The following is a 16,282-nucleotide window of genomic DNA, read 5'->3' on the forward strand; positions in this document are numbered from 1 at the left end:
TTATATGATAATTCTAAGGTATCCAGTCCACTACCCCAGGAGGCTATAGCAGGCGTCAGCAAACTCCAACCCGTGGCTGTTGTCTGTTTTGGTAAAACCTGCCAGCACCACTGAAGCAGGCTGGCCCTGGGAGCCTCAGAAACCAAGCCAGGTAACTTCCTGACTCACTTTCTCCCTCTGCTCCCAGTGCCTGTCTGCAGTGCCAGTGCTTGTGCCTTGCTGCTGCCCAGGGCCCAGGCTGGTCCCTACCTACACATTGGGGATTCTGCCACTGCTGACTACCGGTCACAGAGCAGAGGAATCTCAGTCTTCCCCAGTTGAGATGGCCAGGCTTTCTTGGGAGAAGAGAAGGGCATCCGGATCTCAGTTTCCTGCACTGTAAAATAGAGATAATGATAGTACCTGCCTTTTGAAGTTCTGGTGAAAATTAAATGAGACAATGTATGTATAGTTTTGACACAGTGTTCTGCATTCAATAAGTGCTCAATAAACGTCAACTAATATTACTATTCAGTTCTATTTCTTCTCAATCACCAACTCTAATATCAGGTAATAATACAACACTAGTACAAAGGGAAAAGCACTGAACTGATGGCAGGTAACATGGGCTCCAGTCTCTGCCAGCCCAGCTCTAAGTGGTTATTTTACATGTCTAAGCTTTAGTTTATGCACTAGAAAAATGTAAACGACACCTAGCAACATTGTTCATTCATTGATTCCATTCCTTCACTAAGCAATATTTATTGAACACCCACAGTATAGACTAATTCCTAACGCTAAATATGCAAAACCTGAAAATGAATGGGATATGGCTTCTGCGTGGAGGAGCTCAATCTAAGAAACTTCAAACGAGATAACGTCCGTGAAAGTTTCCTATAGGTCAGTAACAAGACTGTCAGAAGAAAGTGCTGGTGTGGACTCTTAAATTTTCCAGTTCCCATGAAACTCTGTGTCAGAGATCCTCCCTAACTTCCGGATGTTTGTCTGGAAGGTGAGGGCAGTAGAGGCAGTGTTAAATAAAACAGAAGAGCAGCCTTCCTTTCTGTTAGAAACAAAGGAAAGGAGCGCACTGAGTCTGTCTGGATTTGTTCTGCGACTCCGTACTTAGCAAAAAAAGGTCTAAGCTCAGCCCAGACGGCTGACGCTCACAAAAATTCTGGAGGGGTAAGGTGGAGGCGTAAGGTGGAGGCGGGGGAAAACCTGGAACCCCAGATGAGCATGCGCACTTTGACTTTCGTCCCTCGCAAAGCCCCTCTAGCTCGGAAACCTTACGTCAAAGTATACGTTGAAAGACGTAGGGAGCGAAGCCAGGGAAACGCTGGCTCTCGGGTCACGTGATGCGACGAGAGCGTCGTTGACTCCTCCCCCTCAAGATGGCGTCGTTGCTGCAATCGGAGCGGGTTCTGTACGTAGTCCAGGGAGAAAAGAAGGTTCGGGCTCCGCTCTCGCAGCTTTACTTCTGCCGCTATTGTAGCGAGCTGCGGTCGCTGGAATGTGTGTCTCACGAGGTAATGCAGTCGTCCCATGAAGAGTGTGTGTGTTGGGGGAGGGGGGAGGCGGTTCCTCCTAGTCACCGCGACCAGCGGGTGGTAATTTTCCTAGCATGCTGATTGGCTCTGCCTTCCGTCACTCAGATTTGCCTGAGATTTAATTTGCTTATACGTACGTAATTTGTCACTTGGAAAGGAGGAGCGGCCTTGGGTGGGGCTGAGCGGCCTTTCTGTTCTAGGGCGCCCTCTGGGACAAACTTGACTTTGGGGACCCTGGCCATCTCGGGGGGGGGGCGGGATTGGTCATTGTGTGGGTCAGGGGGAAAAAAGGTATGGGGATGCTTAATTCAGGCCACTTGAGGGGCGAGATATCGTCTTTCCAGCATTGATTGAGGGAGTGGGGAGGTCCGCGGGCATTCTCATCCAAGCCCCTCCCATCCTGGAAGTTCTGCCCCTGCTTGGGCAGAAACTGGGCCCTCTTCCAACTGCCTTGTTCTGTTTCCTGACCTAGCCCAAGGCTGCAGCAGATAAGAGGTTGGGATGGGGTGAGCTGAGTGAAAAGCGCTTACAATCGGGTCTGTCGTTTAAGAAGCTCAAAGTGTTATATTCATGGCGCTTCTCCTGAGGGTACATTTCTGACCTTCACTGGCGCAAGTGGGCGTTGGAGGTGGGATTGCTCAAAATGTAAAAGACCCCCGGAAAAAAAAATCACCAAATAACAAAACCCCAGAACTTCTGCAGCACTTGGAACATGTTTTACATTCAATAGGCTCCGCGGATTAAAAGACGCGTTAAGACGTAAATCTTGCTGTTGAGTAACTTGCAGTCTCGTGAAGGAAAAGCTGATTAGTAATAATACATAGTTAATGCTTATTCAGTACTTTCTATATGCCATGTGCTTTACATAATCTTTAATCATCCTACAAACTAGAATGGATACCTTTTTTTAAAAAGCACTTTACAGTTAAAGAAAGAGGCACATAATGTTTGCGCTGGGTCACACAGCCAAAAATTTGTGGGTGGGAGGGGGCAGCAAGATTTGAAACCAAGCAGCCTGATTCAGAGGACTTCAGTGAGGATCCCTGGACGGTTAAAAATGCATATGAGAATATGTCCTATACTATAAGCCATTTTACACATTATGAATAATTATTATTTTATTGGGAATAGTTTTCATACTGTTAAGAATGGTCAGAGAAAGCAGTTAAATAACACAAGAGAAAAATCAGTGCTGTATTATATACATGATTTTTTTTTCTCCATCTCCATTAGCACTTTGTATGCTTATTCTTTGGCAGGTCCTTTCTCTTTAGGATGCTGTCCCAGCTCCACCTCTAGAATTTATTGGATTAGATTCTCATTTGGTGATCATTAGGGAGCTGAGTCTCCATAATCTGTAAGGATCTCTTCAGCTAGGACATTCAGTCTGTGACTGCATCTTTTTATTTATTTATTTATTTATTTATTTTTATGTTTGTTTTTGGCTGTGTTGGGTCTTCGTTTCTGTGCGAGGGCTTTCTCTAGTTGCGGCGAGCGGGGGCCACTCTTCATCGCCGTGCGCGGGCCTCTCACTATCATGGCCTCTCGTTGCGGAGTACAGGCTCCAGACGCGCAGGCTCAGTAGCTGTGGCTCACGGGCCCAGTTGCTCTGCAGCATGTGGGATCTTCCCAGACCAGGGCTCGAACCCATGTCCCCTGCATTGGCAGGCAGATTCTCAACCACTGCGCCACCAGGGAAGCCCTGTGACTGCATCTTTTACGGACTGGTGTGCACCTGTGAAATGGAGGCCATTAGGGTTTGGGGAAGGATGATGCTAGTGAGGGCTGAATCAGTCCAGAAATTTCTAATGACAAGCCTGGGATTGGAGCTGCATGAAGGGATGAGCATAATTTGGAAAGGGGACAGGGAGAAGTGAATTATATTTTGCCTTTTATGATGAGTAAGTGCAAATATAAGTTAACAGTATTATATTTTGTGTTCCTGGAGACAGGAACTTGAGCAGTAACTTTATCTTTTCAAAGGTGGTTCTGTTTGTAAGCAGATGATGAAAAAAGAAAACAGTTTCTGTCACAGTATTTATGTTCAAGTGAATCTGTCCATCTGCAGGTGACTAGAGTTCTAGAATTATCAAATAGGATCTACTACATTAAAGAAAATATTTAGTCCTTAAAAAAATACAATGAATTTAATTTTTGTACTATGTTTTTGCATTAAATACAATAAGACTATGTTGTTAACTTAGTAGTTTAATTTGCCATTTAAAAATCTCTAATTGGTTGGCTACAGCTGACTTTGTAAATGTTAATGTATGCTTTTCTTCGGTGGACATGTAATACCTCAGTGATGGGAAAACTTTTAAAATCTCTTAACAATTTGTGTGGTCAAGTTATTGCAGCTAGACTAGACAGAAGGATATTTGATCACAGCCTCATAAATTGGGTTATTTTATTTGTTAAACTATTTAGATTATCATAGAGATCTTCTTTTACATAAACATGTTTTAACACGTCTAATACATAAAACCCTGATGAAAGGGAATAGGAAAGATCAGAAAGGAAAAATAGAAGGATTTCAGGAAATTCAGAGGTTAAGACAACAACAGGTGATTGAAGAATAAACCCGATGCTGAAAACAGTCCAGGTTCTTTGCCAGATCAATGGTCTCTCACCTCTGCTGCAGAATAATGTAATTTAAATTTCACTAATTGGCATAGGCATATATACAAGCCAAGCTAAATGTCTTTTCCTCTGATTTTTTGATTTCTTGTTTCTTTCTAGGTGGACTCCCATTATTGTCCCAGTTGTTTAGAAAATATGCCATCGGCTGAAGCCAAACTAAAAAAGAATAGGTAAGACTGGGATCAATTTTTTCTGTTTTCCTCAACTATTTTTTAAATAGCTGGTAAAAAAGGCATGGAATTGACTCTCATTTTTAACAAGCTGGTTTTTTTTTTTTAGCATCACTTATGCCAAAGATGAAACTTTCATTTTAAAAAAATAAATTGTATTTTAGAACAGTTTTAGACTTAAGAATTACTGTGAAGATGATACAGAAAATTCTGTTTATTCCTTACCCAGTCTCCCCTACTGTAAATGTTGTATGTTAGTATGGTATATTTGTCTCAACTAATGAACATTATTGGTAACATTATTATTAAATAAACTCTATTTTTTATTTAAATTTCCTCAGTTTTCCCCTAATCTCCTTTTTCTGTTCTAGGATCCTATTCAGGATACCCACGTTATATTTAATAGTCATGTCTCTTTAGGCTCCTCTTGCTGTGATATTTTCTTAGATTTTCCTTAGTTTTGAGGAGTACTGGTAAGATTTTATAGAATGTCCCTCAACTGGAAGTTGTCTTATGTTTTTCTCATCAGCTGGGGGAATGTGTTGTGGGGAGGAGAACCACACAGGTAAAGTGCATCTCTCATCACATCATATCAAAGGTATATACCACCAACATGACATTACTATTTTTTTTTTCTTTTGCGGTACGCGGGCCTCTCACTGTTGTGGCCTCTCCCGTTGCGGAGCACAGGCTCTGGACGTGCAGGCTCAGCGGCCATGGCTCATGGGCCCAGCCGCTCCACGGCACGTGGGATCCTCCCGGACCGGGGCACGAACCCGCGTCCCCTGCATCGGCAGGCGGACTCTCAACCACTGCGCCACCAGGGAAGCCCGAACATGACATCACTATTGATGTTAACTTTGATTACCTGGCTTGAGCTAGTATTTGTCAGGTTTCTCTGATGTAAAGTTACTCTCTTTTTTTTTTTCTTCTCCTTTTCCATGTTGTACTCTTTGTAAAGAAATGCACTATTATAGCCCACACTTAAATAGTGGGGAGTTATGATCCCCTTCCGTGAAGGCTATCTCCATGTATTACTTGGAATTCTTTTGTATGGAAGATTTTTCTCTTCTCTCCTTTTTATTTATTTAATCATTTACTTCAAGCAGTATGGGCTTGTGAATATTTATTTTATACTTTAGGTTATAATCCAGTACTACTTTTTTTTTTTTTTTTTTTAAACACAGATTGTTCCAGCTTTGGCCATTGGGACCTCTTTAGTAGACTTCCCTCTCCCTTTGGCATACCTCTGTCATTATATGGCAGTGAGGAGGAGGGAAGTGTTATTCAGTTGTTTGAGAACTTTCTTACTTGCTCCAGGCTCATCCTCTATATTTTCTGCTCCAGTCCTAGAATTAGCCATTTCTCCAAGGAGCCCTGGTACCTTTTATTTGAGATTGGTATTGCAAACCAAGATTGGTATTAAAAACCAAGATCTGGTACTCACTGCTACTGGTGCCATTTTGGTTTTTAGCATGGTGTGGAAGTCCTTTGTAACCAGTCACACCTCTGTACCTCCATGGATATGAACCACTGTTTTGTCTTTCCTGTCCCGGAGAAACAGCTCCTTATAAACCAGTTTTGTATGCTTTCCATACATTAAATTTTGTCATTTAATCCTCAAAATATCCCTATGAGGTGGGTACTATTATTATCCTTATTTGAGGATATTATCTAGTAGCAAAATATCACAGAAAATTGGAGTTATGGAATGGAACGTCAGAACAAGTCCTGGACTGGAGGTGAAATCCTGATAATCTCAGATGGTGGGAAAGTTAAAAACAACAAGGCATGGGGGAGACTGTAGGGGAATGTTGAGTGTTTCACTAGGAAGAGTAATGCCTAAAGAGAGCAGAAAGCCCTGAAAATGCCCCGCTTCTGAAACATTTCATCTTGGTAACATTGTTTAGTATCTGTTTCAGCTCTCTGGCACAGCAAACAAGCAGTTATTTTCCAAAGCCAGTTTCACAGCTTATTGTATTGTTGCCTCTCAGTTTTCCATTGTGCAGTTGGTCTGTCCTCTCTAAAGTCATAAGCTGTGACATTTCTCTGTCCCACAGAAATCTTTGTGGTCTGTAAAAGAGTCTAAAAGTTAACTCCAGACTGTTAACTGTGATTCCCTCTCTGGAGTAGGATTGGGTCATGCTGTAACTCTTCAGGAACTTTGATGATGATTGCATTTTTAAAAATAATTATCGTAATACTTTTGAAATTTTAAAATGAAGTTTGTAGGAGCCTCTTCAGAGTACTTTTTAATTTCTTTTTGCTTGAGAGCCACCCTTCCCTTATAGTTCTCTCTTGAATTCCTAACGTGTAGAACAATGTCTGGCACATAGTAGGTGCTCGGTAAATATTTGTTGAATGAATCAATGGTTGTTTGTCGTGTCCTAGATGCGCCAACTGCTTTGACTGTCCCGGCTGTATGCACACCCTCTCCACTCGGGCAACAAGCATTTCCACACAGCTTCCAGATGACCCAGCCAAGACCACGGTGAAGAAAGCCTATTATCTGGCCTGTGGATTTTGTCGCTGGACATCTAGAGATGTGGGCATGGCAGACAAATCTGTGGGTGAGTGAGTCGGACTTCAACATGAGATTTTGTGAAATCGGCAGTACTGTAATTGCACACAAATCATTATTTCTGTTACCTGTTGGGAGGTAGGCGATAAATTCAGAGTATTTTGTCATTAAATCTTCTATGTTCCCACATTCTCACATGGACCGTGATGTTTCATCTGAGACTTGGTAAACTATTTCATTTTCTTAAAGTTGGTAAAATAGCATTTATAAATCTGATACTTTTTTAAATCAAAAGATTAATGTTCTTCATAAAAAATAAATGCTCCTGATGGTGGAACACACCATGAGCAAACCTAAAAGATAAAAGTCACAAAGCTTGGATCATATATAACAGTAAAGATAAATAACCAAAAATAAGGAACCCTTAGAAATCAGAAAGCTACCCAATAGAAAGATATTGTCAGAGGATATGAACAGCAGCTCTCAGAAATGGAAATAAAGATGGTCAATAACCAAAGTGCACAAATCATTGGATTTTTTTTCTTGCACACAACTTGGTGAGGTGATTTTTTTAAGTCAATATGCAAAAAGATAAGTTCAGTTTTGCTAGTAATCATGAAAATGGAAATTAAAACTTCGTCCATTGAGTTGGCAAAATTTTAAAAATCTGGTAGTATGACAAGAATATGGGAAAATAGTTCTTTTGTCTGCTGCCATTTTAGAGAGCAGTTTGACAACATTTATTAAAATTTCAAATTGCTTATATTCTTTTACCCAGAAATTACATGTCCAAGTATCTATCCTGGAGCATTCAAACACATACTCAAAGATACATCTATATGTATCATAAGTGAAACAGGAAAGTTATGTATGTTTGGACCTAAAGAAAACCTAAGGTATTAAATTACCTTTCCATCATTTGCACATTTCAAAGCAGAGGTTGCATTTACCTTCATTAGGAAACTTCCTTTATGTTTTCATATCCTGTACTCCATGGTTAATATCAGAGAGTAGAAACACTCTTTATTACAATCAGTTCAAAATCTTGAGTTGCTGTTTATTTTTTATATAAACAGCAACACTGCTAACTCCCCATTGTCTTTTTTCTTTCTGAAATTTCATTTGTTTAATTTTGTGAAAACTTTTTAGACTTGTTAAAAATTCCCATTTTTACATTTCCATTAAAAATATCAACTTACTATTTACATGAGGAAGCCAACTAAAAACTCATTATGTTATTTGACATAACTAAAATGAAGATGGACTTCAGCTAAAAGTTTTCTACAGATTCTTACATAGTTTGGAAGTAAATATGGGTGAGGTTCCTTTAGATTCAACTCTATTCTTAAAACTTAATCCTTGGTTCTCTTGAGTTCGCCCTTTGGTTTAGAATGCTTGAGCTCTTGGTTGTTTTTCTAACTTCATACATTATGTTGATAGTATACTCTTCAAAAACAAAAAGCTAACTAAACAAGTCCCTTAAAAATGCTCATTGGTGGGTAGGCATTTCCTGAAATGTGATTTATATTGGAAAGTTTCTGTAGCATCTTCTTAGATTGTCAGTAAATATTTGTGTGTGTGTGTGTTTTAATGTCAGTGTAGCAAGTAAATTGTTTGAATTTGTTTATGAATTTATGTTACATGTAAAAAACAACCTCAAAGTGGCACTTAGTTCAGTGAGTTAAAGTGTATTTTTTCCATGTTTGTATTTTGTTTCTTTTTATCAAGTTAAAGAAAGGAAGCCTAGAAATCCAGATAGATTTCTCAGTTTGTTACTCTGTAAGTGCTTTTTTAATACTTTCTGGACTGTAAGCTATTAGGATTGGATAATTTATTTTTCAGAATTTAAAGGCTGTGCTTGTTTCTAGAAATCTAGCTCCTCTAGGGTATCTTGACAGTGATAATTGAATACTAGGAGTTCTTAAGGAGTACAGGTAATTTCATTTCTTCCATGATGTCACTGGTGTCTGAGAAGCCCTGAAACCACTTTAGTTAGAACTATTTGTTTATTTTTAAGTAAGCCATTGTGTCAGTAACATGCAGAAACTTTTTAATGTCTCTCAAATTTGTATTTAGAATAAATCACCAGTTCTAAAAACGCAATTAGGTAAAACATTCAGATTTTCTAAAATATTACTAAAATACTTCTTTCACATAATTATTTTTCATAATTGCCTTAAGGCAACTTTTAAAATATAAATATTGTACTTAAGGATGTTATTGCTGCCTTTTCTTGTAAGGGGCTATAGTGTCACCTTCAACAGGAGTCCTTTTTATTTGGAAAAAAAGTTATTTTAAATTATACAACTGGTACACTTTCATGAACTTACCACCCAGCTTAAGAAATTAAACATAACCAAAACAGTGTAAGCCCATTGTATAGCCTTCCCCCAACTGCATCTGCCTTCTTCTTCCTTCTAGACAGAGGTAGTCATCACAATCCTGAATTCAGATGGTCATCAGTGTCCATCTGAAAAAAAGCATGCATGTTTTTGCACTTCTTCATGTATGTATGTAGCCACTAGCAAAGAATGCTTCTCAACTTGAAACAAATAGAACCATGCTTTGTGCATCCTGCTACAATTCATCTCTATCAGGTTTGTCTGTGGTATGTAGTTGTGATGGTGGGTGATTCATGCATGACTTACCACAGATTACTTCTTCACTCTTCTTCACATTTAGGTTGTTTTCAATTTTTTGGTTCTGACAACAGTGCTGTTAGAAACATTCTTGTGTGTGTTTCCTGTCACAAGAGCAAGGGTTTCTCTGTATAACAAAGTAAAATTGGTGGTTTTAAGATGTGTACATGTTTAGCTCTCCAAACTGGTTTGCCAATTTTTGCTCCCACTAATAATATATGAGTAGACTACCCATTGCTCCAGATCTCTGGCAGCTTTTAGCATTGTTGGACTTCTTTCAAGTTTTTCCAAACTGATGGTTGTGAAATGGTATTTAATTACAGTTTTCCCCCCCTTTTTTTTGGTTAGCTTTATTGAGATATAATTTACATATAATGAAGCTCACCAATTTTAAGTGTAAAATGCTTTGATTTTTGACAAATGTGTATAGCCATGTAGCCACCTCCACAATCATAGAACATTTCCGTTACCCCAAAAAGTTGTCTCATGCCCCTTTGCAGTCACTTCCTTCCCCCCACCTCCTGGCCCCTGACTACCACTGATTTCTTTCTTTCACTGTAATTGTGCCTCTTCTAGAAGTTCATATAATTGGAGTAGTTTAGTCTGTTGTGTCTGTCTTCTTTCACTTAGCATAATGCTTCTGAGGTTCGTTTGTGTTTTTGTTTTTTATTTTTGAGTTGTATTCTATTGTATGGATATACCATAATTTGTTTATTCATTCTCCATTTAATGGATATTGAATGTTTTGCAGTTTAGGGCTCATATGAATAAAGCTGGCTATGAACATTTGCCTAGAAATCTTAGTGTGAATATGTATTTTCATTTTTCTTGAGTATATACCTAGGAATGGAATTGCTGAGTCACAGGGTTAAGTGTATGTTTTCCTTGACTGAAAACTGCCAAACTGTTTTCCACAGTGGCTGTACTATTTTGGGTCCTCACCAGCAGTGTAGGAGAGTTCCAGTTCCTCATCAACTATTAGTATTGTTTTTTTTTTTCATCTTGGCCATTATAGTGAGTGGGTAGTGATACCTCATTGTGGTTTTAATTTGCATTTTCTTAATGTGCTTGTTTGCCATCTATGTATTTTCTTTGGTGAAGTGTTTGTACAAATCTTTTGCCTATTTTTAAACTGAGTTTTAATCTTTTTATTGAGTTGTGAGAGTTCTGTATTGTAGATACAGGTCCTTTGTTGAATATATATTTTGCAAATATTTTCTCCCAGTCTGCGGCTTGCCTTTTTATTTTCTCAACTGTGTCTTTTGAAGAACACAGTTTCTAATTTATTTTTATTTTTATTTTATTTTTGGCTGCATTGGGTCTTTGTTGCTGCACTTGGGCGAGCTGCGGTGAGCGGGGGCTATTCTTCGTTGTGGTGCGTGGGCTTCTCATTGTGGTGGCTTCTCCTTGCAGAGCACGAGCTCTAGGCGTGTGGGCTCAGTTGTGGCTCATAGGCTCTAGAGCACAGGCTCAGTAGTTGTGGCACACGGGCTTAGTTGCTCCTTGGCATGTGGGATCTTCCTGGAGTAGAGCTCGAACCCATGTCCCCTGTATTGGCAGGCAGATTCTTAACCACTGCGCCACCATGGAAGCCCTACAGGTTTCTAATTTTGATGACGTTCAGTTTATCAATTTTTTATTTTATAGTTGTGCCTTTTGTGTTCTAGTAAAGAAACTTTAGCCTAACCCAAGGTCACTAAGATTTTCACTTCTGTTTTGTTCTAGAAATATTATAGTTTCAGCTCTTACATATAAGTTTATTACCATTTCAGGGTAAATTTTGTAAATGTTGTGAGGTAGGGGTCAAGGCTAATTTTTTGTAAATTGTTACAGCACCATGCGTTGAAAGTATTCATTATGGTTTTACTTTCAGCTTTCTGGAATAATCTTTTCCCTTATGATTTGTGCTTCTGTCTCTTATGTAAGAAACTCTTCTCTAAACTGAAGTCATAGAACACAGAAATTGCCCAGTGTTGCAGATACGGGCAAGTTCTCTGGAGTCAGACTGCCTGAGTTTGAATCCTGGCTTTACCTCTTACTGTCTCTATGACTTTGGGCAAGTTATTTAATTCTCTGAGCCTCAATTTCCTCATTTGTAAAATAAGACTAATAATGAGAGTCCCTACCACAGAGGGTTATTTTTTTTATTTTAATGAATTTATTTATTTATTTTTGGCTGCATTGGGTCTTTGTTGCTGTGCACGGGGGCTTTCTCTAGTCTCAGCGAGCAGGGGCTACTCTTCGTTGCGGTGCGCGGGCTTCTCATTGCGGTGGCTTCTCTTGTTGCAGAGCACGGGCTCTAGGCGCGTGGCTTCAGTAGTTGCAGCACGCGGGCTCAGTAGTTGTGGCTCGCGGGCTCTCGAGCACAGGCTCAGTAGTTGTGGCACGTGGGCTTAGTTGCTCCGCGGCATGTGCGATCTTCCCGGATCAGGGCTTGAACCCGTGTCCCCTGCATTGGCAGGTGGATTCTTAAACACTGAGCCACCAGGGAAGTCCTCAGAGGGCTATTATGAGAATAAAATGAAGTGTGATACATTTCAAATACCTGGCACAGAAGTTATACATGTGTTAGTTGTAGCTGTGGTTCTAGTGGTGGTTATTGTTATCACCATCATTATATTTAAAGAAAAAATTTCATTCTGAGCCCTTTGGTCTGTATAATTTCTAGGACTCTTCCTTGGAAATTGTGTGATTTTATGTTTTTAAGCTTTATTTTGTGGCCTGCAGATGACCTGTTTTTGTGGAAATAAAATTATCAAATTATGTAAGTCTTGTTTAATATTCCTTTATTTTGCAGCTAGTGGTGGTTGGCAGGAACCTGAAAATCCTCACACGCAACGGGTAAGTAAAGGGTCATCAGAGGATGAAATGAGAAAAGATGAAGAAAAAGACCATTTTATCAGTGTATGTGGCATATGCTTATAAATCCATGTGTATTTTGGTGGTTTTTACACTTAGAAAGTACTTCTCGTTGTAAGACATTAAATCACAGTGGCAGTTTTTTCCAGTCTGACTTAAGTAAATAGAGAAACCTAGGTGTAGTTTTAGTTCTGTACTCAGGTTGTGAATTGGAAAAGGGAAATGATACATTTCTGTTTTCCACATACCCACCAACTGTGTTAAGGATCCATTTGTTCTCAGAAATATCATCCACGTATAAACATCGTATCTCTTGGAAACACCACTAATTTGGAAGATGCCCTTGGACTCAGTAGTGTTTGCTTATAGAATCATGATTTAGACATCCTTTAATAGTTCACAGTGAATTGATCTCTGCAGTATACATTAGAACTGATTTTGTTGCCCCTGGAAGTAGAATATTAGAAAGATGATAATATGCTATCGAAATGAAGTTGTACAGACTGCAAATTAAATAATAATTTATAATTATTCACTTACGACATCAGCAAAAATTAGAAATAGTGAAAATATCTTGGATGGGAGTGTATGGAACTTGACCTTTTCACATGTACTATTGTTAGTGTAAATTAGTACCGATTTATTGGTCTCTCAGCAGGATCTACCTCCTGGGCCCTGACCGACAGAAATACTTGTACTTATGCACAAAAATATGTATATTCATTTATCAAACACTTATCAAGCATGTGCTGCATACTGTGTGTCAGGGATTGTGCTGAACAATAGGAATACATGGTCCTTACCCTCATAGAGCTTAAGTCTAATGGGAAAACAAAAATCAATTAAATAATCCCCAGATAAAGGAAAAACTCAAGGTAATATGAAAGACAGAGAAATTGTGCATGTGGACATTTATTAGGGGGAATTTCAACTAGGTAGGTCCACATCTGAGGATTGTGCTAGGATCTGAGGATGACAGGCAGAGAAGGGAAAGAATTCAGGGCAGAGGAACAGCATAGGCAAAGAGCTTGTAAGTGGAAGGAGCAAAGCAAGTTATAGACAAGAAGGCGAGTGTGCCAGAGTGGAGCATAGCAGTAGGTGGATGGAGAAAAGGATTTGGGGTCAGACTGTGCAGAACCATGTGGACCAAGTTAAGGAGTCTGAAAAGGCTTTAAAGGAAAAGAGCTGACAGGATCAGGTTAGTGTCTCTAAAAATAATTACTGCGGAATTGAGAGGACACGAGTGGGTACCAGGAGACCATTTAAGTGCTCTCAGAGGAAATGGTTAAATACCTTTAGGACATCTGTACTGTTTAATAAGATGCAGCCTTTCAAAAGAATGAGGTAGATCTATTTGTACTGAATGGAAAGTTCATGGCACTTAGAGTGAAAAAGTTTTAAAATAGTAAGTTTTTTCCCCTTATATGAAAAATAAAAAGAGCTGTATTTATTTTACACATATAAAAGCAGTATGTCTATACATGCATTTTTTAATGTATGCAGGATATAATATCATACCTGTGTCTGTAAGTGTGTAAGAAAGATATCTAAACTCTAATGGTGGATACCTGTGGGGAGGGGAAGGGTGGACTTGGGCGTGAGAGATAAAAGAGAAGTTTCACGTTTTATTCTTTATGTTTCTATATTGTTTGAACTTTTCACAGTTATCATATATTGCTTTTATGATTAAAATATATTTTTTAAATGAAAATATGTGATGGACAGTGGGAGAAAATAAAGTATGAAATGTCACATCCTTGGAAATAGGTGGTCCTCTGGTCATGCAGAGAAAATAGGAGCAGTTGTGAGGGGAAGTAAGCAATGAAGTTAAAGAGCAGTGAAAAGAGAACATGAAATTTTCAAGCCTTTTCATTGCTCATTTCTCCCTGTTGTTGAACTTGAAGGTTCCATTTCAATTCTGAAAATAGATCATGTAATGAAGACAAATTCTCTTTGAAGAAGAGGGCAAACTTGCCCACCTTAATAAATTTGTCTTGTCTATTCGTTATATGTCTAGTCAGTGGAGTTGATTAATTTTGTACGTTTCTTGTTAGCTTTTTCGTGAAACGAATACTGAGTCTTTGATTTCTTACAGATGAACAAACTGATTGAATATTACCAGCAGCTTGCTCAGAAGGAGAAGGTTGAGCGAGATCGCAAGAAACTGGCACGGCGTAGAAACTATATGCCTTTGGCTTTTTCGGTGAGAAATTGGTACAGAAAGGAGTTTGCAATTCATGGATCAAGACCGGTGTGGCATAAGAACAGGGAACATTTCAGAAAGCGGCCATTGTCCCTAGATTCCGGAACGATGGCTAGCAGACGAAGGTTCCTCAGGTGATAGGTGTCTAAGTCCAGCGGTTATGCTTTTGCCATATCATAAGTTCTGTTTGAGTTCTTTGAGTTTTAAGTACATTTGTGTTTCTTTCTCCATCACACCCCTTTCTCTTCTGATTATTCCTAAAGCAGCTACTGTTTAGTTTTGTAGGCACCCACATTTACAGCGTTTGGATATTACAGAAAGTCAGGAGAATATGGGTGAGTGGTAGGTTTTATCCATATTACCTACGTAGCCCACCCACCTTTGGCATCCTGGTAGTAGTGATTTCCCAGCTTTAGTTACCATAATTTTTTGGCCCCTTCCAATATTTCTCCAGTATAAAAAACCCTGACTTTTACACAGAGCATTTTTGTGGTTAAATAAGTAGTGATATATGCAGGTGTAATTTTTGATAGGAATTATTTACAAAAGTCATTCTCTACTCATTTGTAAACTACCAATTAGAAGCAAGAAATTAGGATTTGGAGCTTTTGCTTTTGTCCCCCAAGTTTTATTTGCTCTCACAGAACGGTTTATTTTCTGTGTGTTTGCTTGGAGCCAAGCAGGTTGGCATTTAATAAATAGTGTTTATTGAATAGCAGTGATGTGGCAAGCTCTGTGCTAAGCACTTTATACATATTATTTTGTTTAATCCTCACTACAATCCTGTGTAGTAGGTGGTATATCCCCATTTTACACCAAAGGGAATGAGACCTGTAAAGGTTAATTAACTTCTTATACTATCTCTGCATGAGAATTAGTTAAGGCATTAAAACCCTAAGAACTGGTAAGGTTCATATAAAAATATCTAGTTTAGAACTTAATACAACATTAAAACTTGAAAAGCATCCATATTTGCCAGAGACTTGTATGAAGTCTCAGTGAATTTTTTGAACAATCCAGTGGTATAATCAGCATATGCACTAGTATATTTAGGAGAGGAATTTGAATTAAATGTGTTACTCTTCCAACTTTCCCATATAACCTGCCTGCTGTATGAGTTTGCTTCTATCTTATGCTGCATTTTTTTGTCTCTGTTGCAACCTGCTGCTATTTTGGGGCCTACAGCAACATACTATTCATGTAGTGGTAAGTTCTCTTTTATGATTCTTGCTAACCCTGAAGAAGTTAGCAGATGATCACTGGTGTTCCAAGAAGACGTTCATTGTGTGTCTTAGATACTCCACATAGTTCTGGTCTAAGCCATAGCTTAGATATTCTTAGATTATCACATTTTGCTCATTTTCACTGCATTAATGTAGTTTCAATCTCCATGTTGGGTGCTTTTGTTATTATTTTAAGAGTAAGATTATGTGGGGCTATAATTACTCTCTTTAAAAGAAGCTTTAAAATTAGCTTTTTTTTTTTTTTTTTGGCTTATTTCCCTGAGCTTCTCATGCTGTCCCTCCCAAAATTCTTTATTTTGATACACAGGATATATAAAAGTAGAATTTCTAATAGGAATTTCTGAACTCTGTTTAGGACAAATATGGTCTTGGAACCAGGCTTCAGCGACCACGAGCCGGTACAACCATCAGTACCCTTGCTGGACTTTCGTAAGTTTGGATGTTAAATGGCTTTGAGGGAAAAAGCTGATATCAAAA

General features: G+C 38.9%; 1 protein-coding gene across 1 annotated transcript in view; it reads left to right on the plus strand.

Annotated features, from left to right (window-relative positions):
• Nucleotides 1-1,349: 1,349 nt before the first annotated feature.
• DCTN4 (dynactin subunit 4) overlaps nucleotides 1,350-16,282 on the plus strand; it is a 32,453-nt gene continuing 17,520 nt past the window's right edge. Inside the window, exons 1-6 of the mRNA XM_082620288.1 lie at nucleotides 1,350-1,508; nucleotides 4,269-4,339; nucleotides 6,731-6,909; nucleotides 12,297-12,340; nucleotides 14,454-14,561; nucleotides 16,161-16,234. Of these exons, the coding sequence (XP_082476414.1) occupies nucleotides 1,374-1,508; nucleotides 4,269-4,339; nucleotides 6,731-6,909; nucleotides 12,297-12,340; nucleotides 14,454-14,561; nucleotides 16,161-16,234 (611 nt within the window). The 5' untranslated portion in view covers nucleotides 1,350-1,373. The remainder of the gene's footprint in view (nucleotides 1,509-4,268; nucleotides 4,340-6,730; nucleotides 6,910-12,296; nucleotides 12,341-14,453; nucleotides 14,562-16,160; nucleotides 16,235-16,282) is intronic.

Source organism: Mesoplodon mirus, assembly GCF_964341445.2.
Source record: "Mesoplodon mirus genome assembly, chromosome: 5".
NCBI lineage: Eukaryota > Metazoa > Chordata > Mammalia > Artiodactyla > Ziphiidae > Mesoplodon > Mesoplodon mirus.